At 44.6% G+C, this 15,923-nt stretch overlaps 7 protein-coding genes across 21 annotated transcripts in view; 3 read left to right on the top strand and 4 right to left on the bottom strand.

The window, feature by feature from the left end:
- Positions 1-464: 464 nt before the first annotated feature.
- Positions 465-1,697, bottom strand: LOC6623587 (uncharacterized). The gene is made up of 3 exons (XM_002046750.4): positions 1,084-1,697; positions 900-1,021; positions 465-514 (listed from the first exon to the last, which is right to left on the bottom strand). Exons 1-3 carry the CDS (start codon positions 1,680-1,682, stop codon positions 480-482), a joined length of 756 nt encoding a protein of 251 aa, XP_002046786.2. The 5' UTR covers positions 1,683-1,697; the 3' UTR covers positions 465-479.
- A 264-nt stretch (positions 1,698-1,961) lies between these two features.
- On the top strand, positions 1,962-3,082 carry LOC6623487 (uncharacterized). The gene has a single exon (XM_032434761.2). It carries the CDS (start codon positions 1,994-1,996, stop codon positions 3,080-3,082), a length of 1,089 nt encoding a protein of 362 aa, XP_032290652.1. The 5' UTR covers positions 1,962-1,993.
- A 51-nt stretch (positions 3,083-3,133) lies between these two features.
- LOC26531203 (uncharacterized) lies at positions 3,134-4,326 on the bottom strand. Its single transcript, XM_015176224.3, has 4 exons — positions 4,266-4,326; positions 4,103-4,208; positions 3,337-3,814; positions 3,134-3,275 (listed from the first exon to the last, which is right to left on the bottom strand). Exons 1-4 carry the CDS (start codon positions 4,305-4,307, stop codon positions 3,146-3,148), a joined length of 756 nt encoding a protein of 251 aa, XP_015031710.1. The 5' UTR covers positions 4,308-4,326; the 3' UTR covers positions 3,134-3,145.
- A 962-nt stretch (positions 4,327-5,288) lies between these two features.
- LOC6623597 (prespore protein Dp87) lies at positions 5,289-6,577 on the bottom strand. Its single transcript, XM_032434762.2, has 3 exons — positions 6,212-6,577; positions 5,563-6,151; positions 5,289-5,503 (listed from the first exon to the last, which is right to left on the bottom strand). The coding sequence occupies exons 1-3, from the start codon at positions 6,351-6,353 to the stop codon at positions 5,374-5,376; spliced, it is 861 nt and encodes a 286-aa protein (XP_032290653.1). The 5' UTR covers positions 6,354-6,577; the 3' UTR covers positions 5,289-5,373.
- Positions 6,578-6,646: 69 nt separating this feature from the next.
- On the top strand, positions 6,647-7,295 carry LOC6623635 (uncharacterized). Its single transcript, XM_002046747.4, has 2 exons — positions 6,647-6,749; positions 6,814-7,295. The coding sequence occupies exons 1-2, from the start codon at positions 6,720-6,722 to the stop codon at positions 7,258-7,260; spliced, it is 477 nt and encodes a 158-aa protein (XP_002046783.1). The 5' UTR covers positions 6,647-6,719; the 3' UTR covers positions 7,261-7,295.
- A 3,310-nt stretch (positions 7,296-10,605) lies between these two features.
- LOC6623607 (uncharacterized) lies at positions 10,606-12,559 on the top strand. 6 transcript variants are annotated; one of them, XR_011416446.1, is made up of 6 exons: positions 10,606-11,068; positions 11,125-11,277; positions 11,333-11,596; positions 11,653-12,189; positions 12,251-12,403; positions 12,478-12,559. XR_011416446.1 is itself a non-coding variant. In XM_032434445.2 (6 exons), exons 1-5 carry the CDS (start codon positions 10,906-10,908, stop codon positions 12,363-12,365), a joined length of 1,236 nt encoding a protein of 411 aa, XP_032290336.1. In that variant the 5' UTR covers positions 10,609-10,905; the 3' UTR covers positions 12,366-12,403; positions 12,478-12,559. The 6 variants fall into 6 exon arrangements, 5 of the variants coding, with proteins under 5 accessions (XP_032290337.1, XP_032290336.1, XP_070064533.1 ...); XM_032434445.2 differs by having other exon boundaries at positions 10,609-11,068; positions 12,247-12,403; XM_070208432.1 differs by having other exon boundaries at positions 10,609-11,068; positions 12,247-12,403; positions 12,456-12,533.
- Fhos (Formin homology 2 domain containing) overlaps positions 12,380-15,923 on the bottom strand; it is a 74,355-nt gene continuing 70,811 nt past the window's right edge. For 6 of the 10 annotated variants that reach the window (XM_070208429.1, XM_015175689.3, XM_070208430.1 and 3 more), the window contains 4 exons: positions 15,092-15,430; positions 14,312-15,027; positions 14,023-14,249; positions 12,380-12,979 (listed from right to left, as the gene is read on the bottom strand). In XM_070208429.1, coding sequence (XP_070064530.1) covers positions 12,906-12,979; positions 14,023-14,249; positions 14,312-15,027; positions 15,092-15,430 — 1,356 coding nt within the window. In that variant the 3' untranslated portion in view covers positions 12,380-12,905. Of the gene's footprint in view, positions 12,980-13,376; positions 13,515-13,555; positions 13,885-14,022; positions 14,250-14,311; positions 15,028-15,091; positions 15,431-15,923 lie in introns of those variants that run through there. The other 4 variants (XR_001450359.3, XR_001450360.3, XM_070208428.1 and 1 more) reach the window with 3 other exon arrangements.

Below are 15,923 nucleotides of genomic sequence, written 5' to 3'. Positions count from 1 at the left end.
TAAATATTGTTGCCTGTAAATATGCAATCGATTTTAAACATTTCATTCTTTTAAAAGACCTAAAAAATATATATAAAAATATTTATTGTGTTTTTACTTCTTTAAATACATTAAGCAGCATTAGGCGCAGTGCCATAATAAAACAAACCAAAACCCCCTTTCCACGATAAGGAAATAGATATAATTTAAATGCCTTAAATAAATATTTGAAATAAATGAACGATTTTGGGCACACTGGCAAAGGTCATTAAAGCGGGCAGCAAATGCTGGCGCCAGAAAGTATGCAATAAAATAGATGACACAATTAAGACTACTTTATAAAATAACTTCATCAAAGAATTTTTCTACGAATTTAAATTTAGACTGACCTGATAGGTAGATTTTGTCGTCCTATATATCTTGCCAAGCTCCGGAAATAGGATATTCAGTTTTTCTCCTTCCAGAAGAAGCAGGTCGCCTTATAGGATTATACGATCGTTTTACTTGCTCTTTTGAATTAATATACCCAGTGGACCTGCAAAATGATGCAAATTATTCAACGTATATAATAAATAGGGAAAAGTATATATACTATATATATCTAATATATAATACAAGATGATAATCTTGATGTATAGTTAATAGCCAGAAAAAGCTTTCTGTATTGCTTCAATAACAGCTAATTTAAAAAGTTAAGCTTTTTATTGACGTAGATTTCACAGAGATAGTAAAATCTTAACGCAAGTTGAAGGTCTTATCTATAAAAACTGAAATACTCGTGTGCACACAAATTAGGTAAGATTCGTGGAATAAGCGAGTAAAATTAAAAAAAATTCAAAAATATATTTTTAATGAAGAATATTTCTGCAGAAAATACTAACACTATATATTAAATAAAAATAGTTAAGCAAAAAGACAACCTGGAAGCGTAGATTTGGTGTTGCCACAAACTAAGTTCCAGCCGTCGAAATAGGGTTTATCAGTGGGGCAATCGATAATGCGACCCACCCACGATTGTATATAGAATCGGCAATAGATGTAACTGAAAGGGGGAAGAAAACAATGAATGCAACTAGAATATATAAAAAGAAATCGCGGGCTTACCTGGTGCACTCGGTGTCATTGGGAATAGCATGAATGGGAATACCCTTGAAGGATGCTCTGCAAAAATCATCTATGGATTCAATGGGGCTCTCCAGTGTGGTGCTCTCTGTATTGTCCTCAGTGCTTGGCTGCTCTGTGGTTGCCGGTTCCTCTGTGGTTGCCGGCTCCTCTGTGGTTGGCAGCTGCTTCGGGCAGGTTGCACTTGTCGTAGTCGCATTGCCGCATATCTCCGGCAGATATCTGTTGCACACCAGCTGCTCGCCGCAGTTGACCGTGATATTGGAGGGTCGATTGCCGCCCAGGCACAGGGCAAAAGTGCGCGTGTCCATGCAGGCAAAGGTGCCCAATTCATTGCACTCGCCGCAGCCCTCACAGGCGGCAAGTGCTGCGTTCTGTTGGCAAATCGGCAGCTGGCTGGTGCAGTAGCTGCCGGCGGGACAGGAGTTGATGGGTCCCGTGGCTTGGTGATTTGAGCAGTACTGAAATTCCCGCTCCGAGATGCAGGCCACGTTGCTGCCGACGGCGCAGGCATTGCATTCTGCCTGGCAGCCCTGGCAGCCGAATGCAATGGCCAGAATCGCAGTGAGTAGATGCCGCATCTTGAAATGCAACTGGCTGAACGATGCACGGCAGCAGCTTTTTCATCGTAATAGAAACTGCAATCTGGTCTAATCTAACTGGAACACAAAGGCAAATCTTGTATGGGAAAGTGAGCAGAGACATTGTTTTTGTTGGGTTGCTTTCTTTATGGCCCTTTTGATAAGCCAAAGCGCAAGCAAGGTCTGTGCGCTTATCTAAATTGTGGCTAGCACAAAAACAGTTGCTTCGACAAGGTTAAGCCGAAATTAGTTGCCCAAAATTACTATTTAAAGAGAGACAACGATCCATAAAGAACATACAACTGTGTGAAATGTCTGCGAAGGAGATGAAACTTTTTGGATGGCTGCTGCAGCTGATGTGCCTGTGGGCCAGCGCCAAAGCCACTTGCAATGTATGCAATGCCGTCAACAGCATGGCCTGCTACTCGCTCAACCAGACGCAGGCCTGCGATGCAAGTGGCCTGCCCACGCGCATACCCTATAGCTGTCCCGACGGCTATGTGTGTGTGAGCAGCGCAGCAGGCGTGCGCTGCCAGCCCAGCAGCAGTGGAACGGGCGCCTGCCAGGACTGCAACAAGTGTGACTTCACCAGGACCTTTGCCTGCACGGGAACGAACACCTTTGCGCTCTGCCTGGGCACGGATGCGCCGCAGAACTCCGTGGGCACCTGTGCTGCGGGCTATGTGTGCAACAATCGTGATGAGCGGATTTGCGGGCTGGACACGCAGGTGGTGCCCACCTGTTCCTATGCAGATGAGACGACAACAACAACAACGGCAACAACTGCAACAACGGCAACAACTGCGACAACTGCAACAACGGCAACAACTGCAACAACTGCGATTACGGCAACAACTGCAACAACGGCAGCAACAACCACCACGGCAGCCACGCCCTCGACTAGCGATGCCAGCGCCTACTGCGCTGCTGTCCAGGCCCAGGGCAACTATGCGGTGGGAAACTATACGGCAACGACTTGCCGTCAGTATATCAAATGCTTCCTGCTGAATGGCAGCTGGCGTGGTCAAGCATATACGTGTCCGGGCAGCACATACTTCAGTCCCAGCAGCAGGCTGTGCGTCACCACGGTGCCCGCCACGTGCTACACGCCGCTGAGCACCACGACAACCACCACGGTGGCGCCCACCACCAGCAATCCGAATGCATATTGCGCCAAGATGCAGGCCGAGGATTACTATCCGGTGGGCACCACGGCCAGCACGACTTGTCGTCAGTATATTTACTGCTTTGAGCTGAACGGCAGCTGGAAGGGTAAGCTGTACACCTGTCCGGGCAGCACCTACTACAACAGCTCCAGCAAGACGTGCGTCACAGCGCTGCCCGCCACCTGCACGAGTGCTGTGGCCAGCCTGAGCCTCAACGGCGTGGATCTGGAGTGACAGTTGCAACTATCTATTATGATTATAAGTCTATTATTATTATTAAACGTCATATTGTATCAATCAAGCTGTGCAGTTGGCGGGCAACAGGTAGGAACAGCGTTCTTTTTCCGCCTCGAAATAGGAGCTCGCCGTGCAATCGTATTCCACGGCTATAATCTTGCCACTCGTGGCAAAGTAGCAACTGATATAGCTATAAGAAATAGAATATGCATTAATTAGAGCTTGAAATTGAACTATTAATTGCTACAAACCGTTTGCAGTTGGGATCGCGCGGCACAGTTTCGTAGAGTCCCGACTTGGCCCTCAGCTCGCACACCTGCTGCGCCGTCAGTGAGCTGGGCGTTGTGGGCTTGCTTGTGGTTGCCACTGTGGTCGCCACTGTGGTGTCCTCGGTGGGGCTGCTCACCAGATCGTCGTTTAGGTCACAGGTGTAGTTTTGACCAGCCCGCTCGGCCACACAGACCACATCGGTGCTGGCATCGCAAACGTAGCCCGCCGGGCAGACGCCCAGCGCGCCCGTCGGCTGTGTGGCACCGTAGCACATTTGGAACAGGCGTCGGCTCTGGCAGGCGAATTTATAATTGCGATTTGCACTGCATTGGCCACATTTGCTGGTATCGCCGCAGCTGGGAGGCCACTGGGCGCTTGTCTGCAGACAGATGGCCGCCCTGTCGGTGCAGACAGTGCCGTCCAGGCAAGAGTAGATGTGATCCGTATGCGGCGTGCCATCTGGAAGATAATATTAAAAATATATATTTATTGATTTGCATCGAAATCGGCTTGAGTGTGAAGTTTGAACTGCTCGAGTCTGCAACATGCTTTGAACTGCTCGAGTCTGCAACATGCTCGAACACAACCGCAACTTGATGCGAGCTCGAACAGCTCGAACCGAGACTTGAATCACAACTAGCTCGATCGAAATAATTGCGCAAGTATTCAAAACGTGTTTCGGCGGACTCGATGCAGGGCTTTAATATACTTGCACTGGAATATTTTAATATATTATTATTTACGCACCTCCAAAACACAAGTAGAAGGATGTGGAATTGATGCAGGCCACCTGATTCGTTTGGCAAACATTACAGTCCGCCAAGATCCCGACCAAAAACCAGGCTAGAGCGAGCTTAGGATGAACAAATATATGTATCGTCTATCATGCCAATATCCTGGCTAAACTTACCACGCAAACAATTTGCACATAATTGAACATTTTCATAGCCATTTGACGCCTACTCGATACTCCTTGATGTTTTCCGAAGACTTCTGTTCACTGTCAAGGTTTCGGGTGTACTAAAGTACATTAATCTCTTGTCTGCGGTGTTATAAGCTCTTGTTTTTTTCTAGTCGACTAGTGAAATTTTCATTGTTTATCTACTCTTCATATATATTTTGGGGCATGCTAATTGTTTTATTTGCTTTGGCTTTCCACTTGATTGCCCGGCGCTGTTTTATGATCGCAACATAAAAACCACGAAAGAAAAAAGAATCTAACACTGCGATAATGAGCTGAAAGCTTTATCATAATAATACACCTGACTAGCTACCAGGCCGCTGACCAAATGCCCATAATATTCTCGTAAGTCAGATGCAATTGCTGCGGCAATTATGGACAACAGACTGAAAAGAATGAACCAAATTATTATAAATGCATAAATTAATGAAATGCTCAAAGATTGTCTAGTTAATAGAACTCGACTAGAAAATAGCCTTTACTGATTGCCTCACTGCGCCAGCATTCAGCTTAGAGATGGGACAAGTTTTTCGACATGCCAAAACGAGCTCGTGCTGCGAGATTCTTTTTCGTGTGTGTTCCGTGCAAGTCCGTGCTAATCTCACCAGCACGAACAGCACGATTTGTGAAATAAAAAACTTATTCGAAATTCGTATTCCTAAATTTTGGAATAAGGCGAATAAACTTCTCTATACTTGACTGTATTAGGCTCAGTTGGACTGTGCCTAGTTCAATTCGTGTCGCACGTGCTTCTAAAAGATTATTTCGTGTTCGTGCTGCCTTGTCTCGTTAAAGATCGGCCCGCGCTCATCTCCAACTGAGATAATCAATTAGCTATAGAAAAGTCGACTAGCAGATGCCCCTAAGCTTAGCTTGGCTCCTTTTGGGTAAAGACCACTAATAATTATATTAATTTTAAATAGAAAACTCTCTGCTGGAATTTACAATTTTTGCTGAAACCCAAATATTTATGATTATAGCTAATAGAACAAGCCAAAGTTTATTTAAAAGATACGTTTGTAAGCAATTATATAATCAAATAAGAGTTACAATTAAGTCAATTGCAACCCGCAGTGGTTGGCCTTACCGTGCCGCAAGCGGAGACCGCATTGAAGTAAGGTTTTTCTGTCGGACAAGCGACTATGTTTGCCTGCCAGACGCCGCCCCTGTAAAAGCAACTGATGAAGCTGCAAGGGAAGAATATTTATTAATAAATCTTAATTTGATATTCAATAATAACAATAACCTGGTGCATTCTGTGTCACTCGGTTTGGCAAAGCGACCGGCTTTCTGAATGCCGCGACAGTATTCATCCGCATCAAATTGTGGTGTAGCTGTTGTCGCGGAGCTGCTGCTACTGCTACTGCTGCTACTGCTACTGCTGCTGCTGCTGCTGCTACTGCTGCTGCTGCTGCTACTGCTGTCAGTGGTTGGGCTAGCAGCGGTGCTCTGACCAGTAGTGGCTGCAGTTGGGCTAGACTCAGTGCTCGGATCAGGTGTTGGCGTAGTGCCCGACTCGTTCTCGACCTTATCACACGTGTCTTGGCTGTCCGGTTCGCATCTTGAAACACAGGGATCTCCTATCGCTGCTCCAGAGACGCTGCAGAACCAGTCTGTGGGGCAGGGACTGCGCTCGGGCAGCAGCACGCCGTCATCGCATCTGCCGAAGGTGGTGCGGGAGGCGCAGGCGTACATTTCACCATTGCTGCACTGTTCACACTTGGATGTATCCCCGCAGGCGGGAAGTAAGTCCTGACCCATGCAAATATCGCCAAATTCCGTGCAAATCGGGTTGTCCTCCGGACAGGAGAAGCTATGCTCCGGATATGGGACGCCTGTGGTGCGGCATCGATTTTAGGCGGCAACTTAAAACTGCTTCAAGCATCCAATCTTACCATTATAGCACAGCTGAAAGGTGGTGTTGCTGGTGCAGGTGTGCGAGCCGTAACACAGCCCGCAGGTGGCCTCCACAATTGCCGCTGGCGCCAGTAGCGTGGCCAGGAGAGCAAAAAGCCCAATGCGTAGGAGCTGCAACATCTTCAGATTTTTAATTGAAGTAGCTGGAAGCCGTACTCATGCCTTATAAATGCCGTGGACCGCTCCGTACGTTATCTTTATAGCTGAAACTACCCGAAAGCCCTTTTTTATCTCTCAATGCTACCGCATCCATAAATATGCTAGCTACTGTGCTGCCTATCTGTATTCGCCTATCTGCTGTAAACATTATTATTTGCACAATCCTAAGCCCAGCATAAAACAACACGATTATCTCAAGCTGTTTGGGTTTTTTTTTTTACCAAAGAGTGCTCCAAGCGCCGGAGGATGATATAAATGTGCGGCATATGTTGAAAAGTCTCATTAGTCAGTTCGACGCTCTTCCGCCAAACATAACAAATATTCAAAATGCAGCAGTCGCTCTGCCTAAAAAATCTGGTAAGCCAGCTAGACAGTGGCAGTGGCAGAAGATGCCTTCTTTAACAGCTTTTACTTCCTTTAGATGCTCCTCTTGGTGCTCAGCTCCCTGCTGGTGGCGGCTAGTGGCGCGGTTTGCGGTGGATGCATGGAGAACAAAGTGGCCTGCATGAACTCCACCCACTACAAGGTCTGCATCAACAACTCGCCCATTGAGAACGGAGGCTTACTCAGCTGTGGCAATGGCAAGATCTGCACCAGTTTACTGGATCCATGCTGGCTATCGATAGAGGGAGATGGTGTTGAGCCCGTTTGCGACCCAAACGCTGTTAACTGCAGAACCTGTGATGGCAGTCAAATGTTTGTCTGCACCAGTCGCACCACCTTCCAACTGTGCAATGGCAGTGATTTAAGTCCCATTATCAACACCTGCCCGGATAACACCTTCTGCTCCATCGATTCCGGCGAATACTGTGTGAAAAGCTGTAGCCTGCCCAACGGAAAGTACGAGTGCGATAAGCTCGCACCTTAAAGTAGTCGAAAAATAAATCTTATCAACTGTTTAAAGTTTTTAAATTTAAATTGAAATATAACAATAAATAATATAAAAATATGTAAGTACTGATCGATTGATTGATTGATTGGTGACAAATGCACAGCCCATACAAGAAGAGCTACGAAGCTGAAATTTTTGCTCCATTTACTTTATGTGATGCAAGTAAATATGGGGTTTCGGGAAATTCCACTCGCATATGTAGAAAAATCACTTAAATTGTTTGCATGAATCTTTTTTGTTTACGATTTACATACATACATATATACATACATACATACACACATCCATACATACATACATACATACATACATACATACATACATACATACATACATACATACATACATACATACATACATACATACATAAATACATACATACATACATACATACATACACACATACATACATCTACATACATACATACATACATACATACATACATACATACATACATACATACATACATACATACATACATACATACATACATACATGCATGCATGCATACATACATACATACATACATACATACATACATACATACATGCATGCATGCATACATACATACATACATACATACATACATACATACATACATACATACATACATACATACATACATACATACATACATACATACATACATACATACATACATACATACATACATACATACATACATACATACATACACACATCTACACATCTACTTACCCGCCCATCCTACATCTACCTACCCGCCCATCCTCCTCCTGGTCGGCCGCCTACTGCTCCACCACAGGTGGAGCCAACGTTTCCTGCCTTGCTAAATTTCAGCAAGGCCTACTTGAATTCTTGAGAATCGAGGAGGAGAGCACTTGGTAGAAATTCGTTTTATTTAAATTTTCAGGACAACGATAAATAAGCTTGGTCTGCGTGCATACATATATTCATAAATACATATGTACATGCATGCATACACTAACACACACACGCCCAAGGACACAAACACACACATATATACTCAGAAACACATATATAAAAAATACTTATATGCCTTCGTCCAAATACTTGTTTAATTATAAAAGTAATTATTTTCAGCAGTTTTTTAAAAGAATTTTTTGCATATCGATTCAACCAATGATCGATTACTTTATAAAATCATAATAAAATATATAAGAAGTATACGAATATATAAAATTATCATATAGATTTCCTTGAGTGTATTTTGCTTTCCCTAATATACATAATAAATGATCATCTAATATGGAAAAGTCTCTTATTCGCAAAAAGCACGTGTATTTTATGTGAATCAGCGCAAAGATTCGACCTTTGCCCATTAAGCCCCATGTGCAGCAGCTAAAATTATCAGAATAACATTAACAAGAAGCATTATCTAAGCAGAGTGTCTAAATAACACATTTAGTATACCCTGTACGCATAAATTTGTTTGTTTCTTGTTTGGAATATATAGGCAGAAGACATCTGTCAACCCAAATCAGTTGTCAAATAAACAGGTAATTCGAAATCCGAATCAAAACCATGTTTTTTCACTACATTTTCAATGACAAATTTAAATTATATTTATAAATATTTTCTTCCGAGCATAATCTTTTTAACCCCCATTTGAAAACTTAGTAGTTATAAATTAAATACCTTAAATAAGCTTAAATAATTAATTTTGATCGGAAACTTAGCATTTATCTAACAATATTTCGTATATGCCAACTTTGGGTAGAGATCAAATTTAGCCCGCATTTTGTATATGAAAATATGTGCGACAGGCAATATTTTCAGAACAACGGGCAGATGTAACTTTAAAATTAGTTTTTTATTAAAATATTTTCATTAAAACCTGTGAAAGATTTGTGCACCGACTCATCAATATTTTATTTTGGGTTGGCATAGGTACGCATATCTGTTTGTCCTCTTGCGATTCCAGGGAATCTCTTCATAAGCTGATCTTAAATAATGTTGCTTATGTTTTATACCAACACATATGTGGAGGGTGAGAGCTTCATAAAATAAATCCCATTGCAAATAAATATACATACCTATAATCCATTTCCCCTTTGCAAAACGATTCCAGCGAAGAGCTGCGGCCCTGAAATGAGAATTTGCTAAATACCGTTAATAAAATTGTTATAAATAAAAAGCTCTTATCGCAGTTTTTTTTTTTTTTTGGGCGTCATATTCGACAAGGTCCAAAAACACGGTGTGCCGTCCAATAAACTTAGCCAGAGCCAAGCGAATGGCTAACAAAGTGCACTCGCTTAGGTTACAAAATATATAAATTAAATTAGGCAAAACAAGAGCTAACATTGACCCAATTGCCGTTCGGCTTTAATCAAATTAGTCAGACTAGATGACGTTCAGGTTTTCGGTTTTCACAGCGGCATTTCACACCACATGTGACATAACTTTTATTATTATTATTCTATTACAATGAATTTTCTTTTATGTCGCAACCAAATTGTCAGCCACTTTCACGCTCGAATTTTCGCCAGGCCTTGCCCAACATATAATCGAATGCGAGGGTGTGGAAAATACAAATTCGCAACAGGAAGCACAACAAAAAACGTTGACGAAACGTGTAATACACGTATTATATAGGGATATATCCGCAAACACCTCCGCACCACCAGCAATGCCATTGACTGCATTTGGATTTGAGCCACAAATGTTGCTGTTGTTGATGTTGTTGTTGTTGCTTTTGTTGCTGCTGTTACCATTGCTGTTGATTGTGGCGCAACTAATTGTTTTTTAGCAGCTAGAGTTTTGTCAAAGCAATTAATATTCAGCTAAATTTACAGTTTTTTATACCATGTACCCACTGTATATAGGTAGAACGGGTATGATGCCTAAACAGGCAGAAGAAAGCATCTCAGATCCCATTTAGTAAACATATTCCTGATCTGGACATTCCATCTTGAGAATTATATGAGTTAGAGAATGAACATTTGAAATTTTTATACAAGTATATCACGCCCTGTCCATATTTTTGACTCCTCTGTAATATCGATATTTATCGATTTTGAGTACTGTTAATTTAAGCATAACTCGAAAATTTTAGGAGCTAGATCCACCAAACTTGGTATGTAGGTTCTTGTAAAGCATGTGGAAAATGTTGGAGAACTAGTCCCATTTCATCATAAATGGAAAATAGCTTAATTTCAAAGGTAAAGCTTTGCGCTTTGGTATATACACACTCTCTTAAGCCATATTCAAGCTATGAAAATTTCACAAATATCTGCTTTTAAGCAACCAAGTTTTTTCAGAATTCCCAAACATAGCTTGGGGCAAAGTTTTTTCAGAATTCCCAAACATAGCTTGGGGCAAAGGCAAGAAGAATGGATGAATGTATAGATCTGAAATACTTGAAATGTTTGCAATGGCGCTGGAGCTGAGGATATCTTCAAGTCGGGCACACCCGATTAGAGCAGTCTGTGTTTTTGTCGTTAAACTAAAAAGCGCAAAGCGCCTACAAATTTCGGTCATTAAACTTATTTCCACGCCAAGCCAAATAAATTGTCGCCCCTGGGCGGCTGCGTGCCATAACAGCGCCAGGGCGCAACGCGTGCGCATCTTCAGCTCCCAGCTCCATCTACGGTTTTGGAAACGGATAACCCTAGGAGAAAATGATCAATTTTCAGCTGCAGCTAAGCAGCGTATACGTGATCTGTTGTGTGTTCGTCCTGGCCAGCAGCAAGGTGCCAACCAAAACACATACGAACAGCTGGCGGGATTTGATCTTTGGCAGCAAGTGGATGTCGCCGACGCCGCGTCAGCGCGAGTCCAAGTGTGGGTGTGGTGGATATGGTGTTTGTGTTGACCACAGCTGATTTGACCTTTCGCAGTTTTACCCATCTTTGCCCTGGTGCCCATCGGACCGAGCAGCTGTGCCGCGCCCTCCGGCGAGCAGGGCAACTGCATAGCCAACAAGGATTGCCTGCTTCGCAATGGCATTCCGGCCGGACCCTGCGGCGGTGGCTACGGTGTCTGTTGCATATGTGAGTGGAAGTCTTTTTTAGAAGCTCAATCCCTAAGTTAAAATATATTTGACAGTTCTACAAACCTGCGGCGGCATCATACGTGAAAACTCCACTTACTTTGTGAATCCCAATCATCCGGATGTCTACGATGGCACCGGCAGCTGTCAGGTGACCGTGCAAAAGCTGCATCCAGATATTTGCCAGTTGCGCTTGGACCTGGACATGTTTTCGATAGCGCCACCCGAGGCGGCCAATCATTTGTGCAATCAGGATCAGCTGCTGATCTCGGGCGGCAGTCCCACGCCCACCATATGCGGCAGCTCCACAGGCGATCACAGTGAGATCTGCCAGCGAAAGTTGAGAAGTAGTCATCAAATTGTGTCCATTTTGCAGTGTACATCGATGCGGGTCTGGGTCAGAGCAATCCCATTGTGCTATCCGTGATAACCAGCGCCAGCTTTCCGCGCCTGTGGCGCGTGCGCGTCACCCAAATCCACTGCGGCAGCATTAGCCGTGCGGATCAGGGCTGCCTGCAGTACTACACGGCGATCAGTGGGCGTGTCCGGAGCTTTAACTACAACACGGTGGGCGGACGTCAGCTGTCGAATCAGGACTACAGCATTTGCATACGGAGCGAGCGCAACTTCTGCGGCATTCAGTATAATGCCTGCCCGGATCTGGAGAACAATCGTTCGCGTGCCTTCACCATATCCGGCAACTCCAACAATCCGGTGCCCACCATGGTGGGTGGCGGCGGTGCTGGTGCGGGCGGTGGGGCGGCGCCTAATGGCAATGGCTGCATCAGCGACTGGCTGCTGATTGGCTGCATACGCTCCGCGGATCGCATACCGCCGCTGCCCGGCTGCGAGGATCGCGTCTGCGGCGGCACCTTCAGCGCCGAGGCGGGCATGCTGGCCAAGACCGTGCAGTGTAAGTCCAAATGTCCCGATCCAATTGAAGCCTCCTTAATCTGAATCCTCTTGGCAGCCAGCGTACGTCCGTTTCGCCTGTATTTTCACACTGACGGCGTCGAGGCGCCCAATGATATAGACAATCGTGGCTTCTGCCTGGACTATGTGCAGCAGCCGTGCACGAATGGATATTGAAGCAGGCTCGAGTCTTCGTTGATTTAATAAATATGTGTGTATGTATTTTATTTATTATCGTAGTTAATCTAAGGCTAAGCTATAGTTAAGTTTTAAGTTAATATCGTCGCAGATCGGTACAAATTAAAATCTTGGGATAACGTTTTGAAATTCTAAAATACATATATATATGCATATATACATATATAGATATATAAATTTGTTTTGGCTATTAATACAGTTGTTGTTACAAAATAAAAAATATGTTTAATTTTAATACTTAGACGAAGTAAAAACAAATATCGAATAACAGAAATGGATTAAGAGAACTTCTGTAGGACTGTGTCGTTTCAGATTTATGGGAGTTGCGGTACAACGGTTCCGGAACCGGAACCGGAACTACTAGTTTCGTGTACCTATTGCTCGGCTGCATCTGCTGCTGCACATGAGATCGCCAATTTCAGTCTGTGCGCGCATTGCCCGGACTTGTGACGTCACTGGCGAGGTTTGCTCGGGTTTCTGGGATGGGATTAGGGTTTCGCCCAGGGGATTTTCTTAGCTTTAATAGGTTTGTATTAGGGCAGACACATGCTGCTTCTCCTCATCGGTGAGACCGTTCTTCAGCGTTCGACGCACTGCAAAACACAAATCAAAATAGTTATCAACATTTTTTGCTCTCAATTTAATTCTCAACATTTGATACATAGATAAAGTCGAAAGGTGCATCTCATGCGGTTTTAGTAGCGTGTTTTTTTTTTGTGTATTATATTTTCTTATTTTAAATTAAAAACATGCTCTGTATTTTAATAATTCAAATGGGATGCGAGTAGGTGCGCTTCGAGTGCAAGAACACATATTTTGTGAGCTCCATTTGCAAACATTTAGTTGAGAATTTGTAAAATATATTTTGTTTTAACGGGCTTTCAGATGCCAGCAAATGGATCTCTGAAAAAAAATACGAAACTCGAACAAGAAACTTAAACAAAAATCAAAAGTTTGCATTGTATATATGCAATGAAATTCAACACTAACCAAAATAAAGGGGTAAAAACCTAAATGAGAACAGTTTGACTGTTCTTTTCGGTAACAGTTGCGCAACAGCTGCGCAACGGTTCTATGGCGATGGCGCTCTTTCAACTGTGAATCCCTCGCGCGTGCGGCTGCGCTTCACTTCGGTATTCAATTGATTCGATTCGATTGATTGGTCGATTGATTTGTTGATTGATTGGTTGATTGGTTGATTGATTGGTATTTGTTGGGTGCGTTAATGGTAAGAAAACACAAAATTAAAAACCAATATAGGCAACCGATTTGTAAGCTAGCAGAACCGAAAAGTGCCAAAGCATTGGAAGGGGCAGGTGGGGCGGGCTTATACAATTTAAGTGTGGGGTAATAATTTTGTCAATCAGTGCATAGTTTTTTTTTTCGATCTTTCAGGTGTCAATTTTGGAATTTGTTGTGGCATTTAATTCATTTCATTTCGAATCTGCTCAGGTGTGCGTGTGTGTGTGGACGGTTGGGTGTGCCTGTGTGGGTGTGTCTGTGTGGCCAGCCAATGGTGCGCGTGTGTGCGTGTGTGTGTTCCAAAAGATAAACCAACAGCTAGATTAAAATTGAGCTTGGCCAACACGGGCAGATAGCAACAAGGCGTTTCGAGTGGGCGTGGCAAACAACTTACAGGACTTGCGATCCGCATGGCGTGTACGCTTGCGCTCCCGGGGCGTGGTGCGGTTGCCGGAGGCCTTGGTGGCCGTCTTGACGAGAGATTCAAGTATTTCATCATCGCCATCGGTAAACTGCTCCTCGCTCTGCCTGGCGATGGGCGAACGCAGCTGCTCGGCGCGCCGGCGTCGCCAGGTGAGTGTGCCGTCGGCCTGATCCGCGCTGGGCGTGCCCAGCAGTTGCCTGTGAAAAGGTAAACATAGATGCTAATTGATGTAACTGTGTGAAACTTGGGGCACACTTACTTTAGCTCGGCATCGGCCACATCTTCTTTGGTCTTGAACTTGGCCATGTCGATGATCAGCTTGCCGCGTGTCTTGTTGCGCTCGCGATGATTGGCCTTCTTCTCCAGCTGCTGCTGGACGCGCTCCCGTGTCGTGCGATACTCCAGCGCGAACTCGGAGAGCGTGCGACAGAACTCGTTGGGTCGCGACTCGGACACACTGTGCTGCGGCATACCCAGCCACAGCAGGAACTTGCGGTAGCGATTCATTACGCGCCGATGCACAATCTGCAGGCTGATGATGCGCTCTGCACAATCGGCCAGAAAGTCGACGAGTTTCTGTTTCAGCGGCGGCGCACAGTCGTGCTTGGCAATCAGCTTGAGGCGATCCCAGGAGGCCTTGCACTCTGACTCCAGTTGGGTCAGATTGTGGGCAAGGTCGGCGAAGTCCGCCTTGGAGGCGCGCGTAATGGGTCCAATTTCCGAATACAAATCGCTTGTATCGCTGCTGGACTCCATGACCATGTGGCAGAGATGATGCAGCAGCGAGTGCTTGTGCACCGTGTCCTTCACCTCGGGCACCTTGGCCAGATACTCGATCTGGAAGCCCTTGACCGGCGCCCCATTCAGAAAGATGCCCACCGACAGCAGCGTGGAGAGTATGCTGCGAAAGGTGCGATTCTGACGCAGAATCTCAATGCCTTGCTTGAGATCCATCAGCGGTTCGGCAATCTCTCTCTGCAGTGAGCAAAAGAATGGGTTGATTAAAATAAAACAGCTGCTTGAAGCTTGCGGAGCTTACCTCGCAGTTATCAAAGTCCAGACGGAAGGCCCACAGCTTAAGGCGTGCGCCCAGCTCCGTGATGGAGGCCAGGGTCAGTAGGAACTGCTCGGCGCTGCCCAGCGGCAGCTCTGGATTCGATAGCTGTGCCTCCTGTATCTTGCCGCGCTCCTCATCCGTGGGCAGCATGTTCAGCAGCTTGTCAATGCCCTCCCTGGTCACCACAGTTGCATCCATCTTCAGAATGGCCGCCTTAATGGCGCGCGGCGGCGGTAGCTTGGTGATCGCAATGTTGATGGCATTGGAGCGCTTGTGGTCCAGCACGATGATCTCTTTGCTCTTGTTCAGCTCCTGTTGCTTCTGCAAATGCGAGAGAGAGAGTTAGCCACAGCAAAACGGAGTGAAAGCGTGAAAGAGAGAGATGTTCGTGTGGTGGGAAAAGGGGGGCGTATACACAATGTATCTAACGGTAGCAACAAAACATAAACAAACGAAAAACCAAACTAGAAATGAATTTGTGGTACCGGTTCCGGTTCCGTATTCAGTTCCGGCGCTTTTGCTGTAGTGTGTGCATGTGTGTACGAGTGTGTGTGTGTGTGTGCAACATAAAATAGTGTTGTAAACCGACACCGAGTGCAAAAACAAAGACAGAACTAACAAAAACCGAGTGAGAGTGAGAGAGAGAGAGATAGACAAAAAGAGAGAGAGAGAGCGAGTAAAAGTGTATAAAACATAACATGGAACTCACCTCCTAGAACATTTGGAAACATTTTTATTTGATTATAATTTTTGAGGAAATTTGATATATATATATTTTTTTTTTGGTTTTTAGCACAACATATATGTATTTTTG

Source organism: Drosophila virilis, chromosome 3 (genome assembly GCF_030788295.1).
Source record: "Drosophila virilis strain 15010-1051.87 chromosome 3, Dvir_AGI_RSII-ME, whole genome shotgun sequence".
Taxonomy (NCBI): Eukaryota; Metazoa; Arthropoda; class Insecta; order Diptera; family Drosophilidae; genus Drosophila; species Drosophila virilis.
This window is presented reverse-complemented; position numbering and strand designations above follow the sequence as displayed.

Coding starts and splice junctions, on each gene's coding strand:
- LOC26531203 (XM_015176224.3), bottom strand. CDS start 4,307: ATGGCTATGAAAATGTTCAATTATGTGCAAATTGTTTGCGTG. Junction 3,815..4,102: donor CTTCTACTTGTGTTTTGGAG/GTGCGTAAATAA, acceptor ATTATCTTCCAG/ATGGCACGCCGCATACGGAT. Junction 3,276..3,336: donor CGCGATCCCAACTGCAAACG/GTTTGTAGCAAT, acceptor TATTTCTTATAG/CTATATCAGTTGCTACTTTG.
- LOC6623635 (XM_002046747.4), top strand. CDS start 6,720: ATGCAGCAGTCGCTCTGCCTAAAAAATCTG. Junction 6,750..6,813: donor CGCTCTGCCTAAAAAATCTG/GTAAGCCAGCTA, acceptor TACTTCCTTTAG/ATGCTCCTCTTGGTGCTCAG.
- LOC6623607 (XM_032434445.2), top strand. CDS start 10,906: ATGATCAATTTTCAGCTGCAGCTAAGCAGCGTATACGTGATCTGTTGT. Junction 11,069..11,124: donor GCGTCAGCGCGAGTCCAAGT/GTGGGTGTGGTG, acceptor GACCTTTCGCAG/TTTTACCCATCTTTGCCCTG. Junction 11,597..11,652: donor CAGCTCCACAGGCGATCACA/GTGAGATCTGCC, acceptor TCCATTTTGCAG/TGTACATCGATGCGGGTCTG.
- LOC6623587 (XM_002046750.4), bottom strand. CDS start 1,682: ATGCGGCATCTACTCACTGCGATTCTGGCCATTGCATTCGGCTGCCAG. Junction 1,022..1,083: donor AATGACACCGAGTGCACCAG/GTAAGCCCGCGA, acceptor TCCCCCTTTCAG/TTACATCTATTGCCGATTCT. Junction 515..899: donor CACCAAATCTACGCTTCCAG/GTTGTCTTTTTG, acceptor ATCATTTTGCAG/GTCCACTGGGTATATTAATT.
- LOC6623597 (XM_032434762.2), bottom strand. CDS start 6,353: ATGTTGCAGCTCCTACGCATTGGGCTTTTTGCTCTCCTGGCCACGCTA. Junction 6,152..6,211: donor CTTTCAGCTGTGCTATAATG/GTAAGATTGGAT, acceptor GCCGCACCACAG/GCGTCCCATATCCGGAGCAT. Junction 5,504..5,562: donor AGTGACACAGAATGCACCAG/GTTATTGTTATT, acceptor CTTCCCTTGCAG/CTTCATCAGTTGCTTTTACA.
- LOC6623487 (XM_032434761.2), top strand. CDS start 1,994: ATGTCTGCGAAGGAGATGAAACTTTTTGGATGGCTGCTGCAGCTGATG.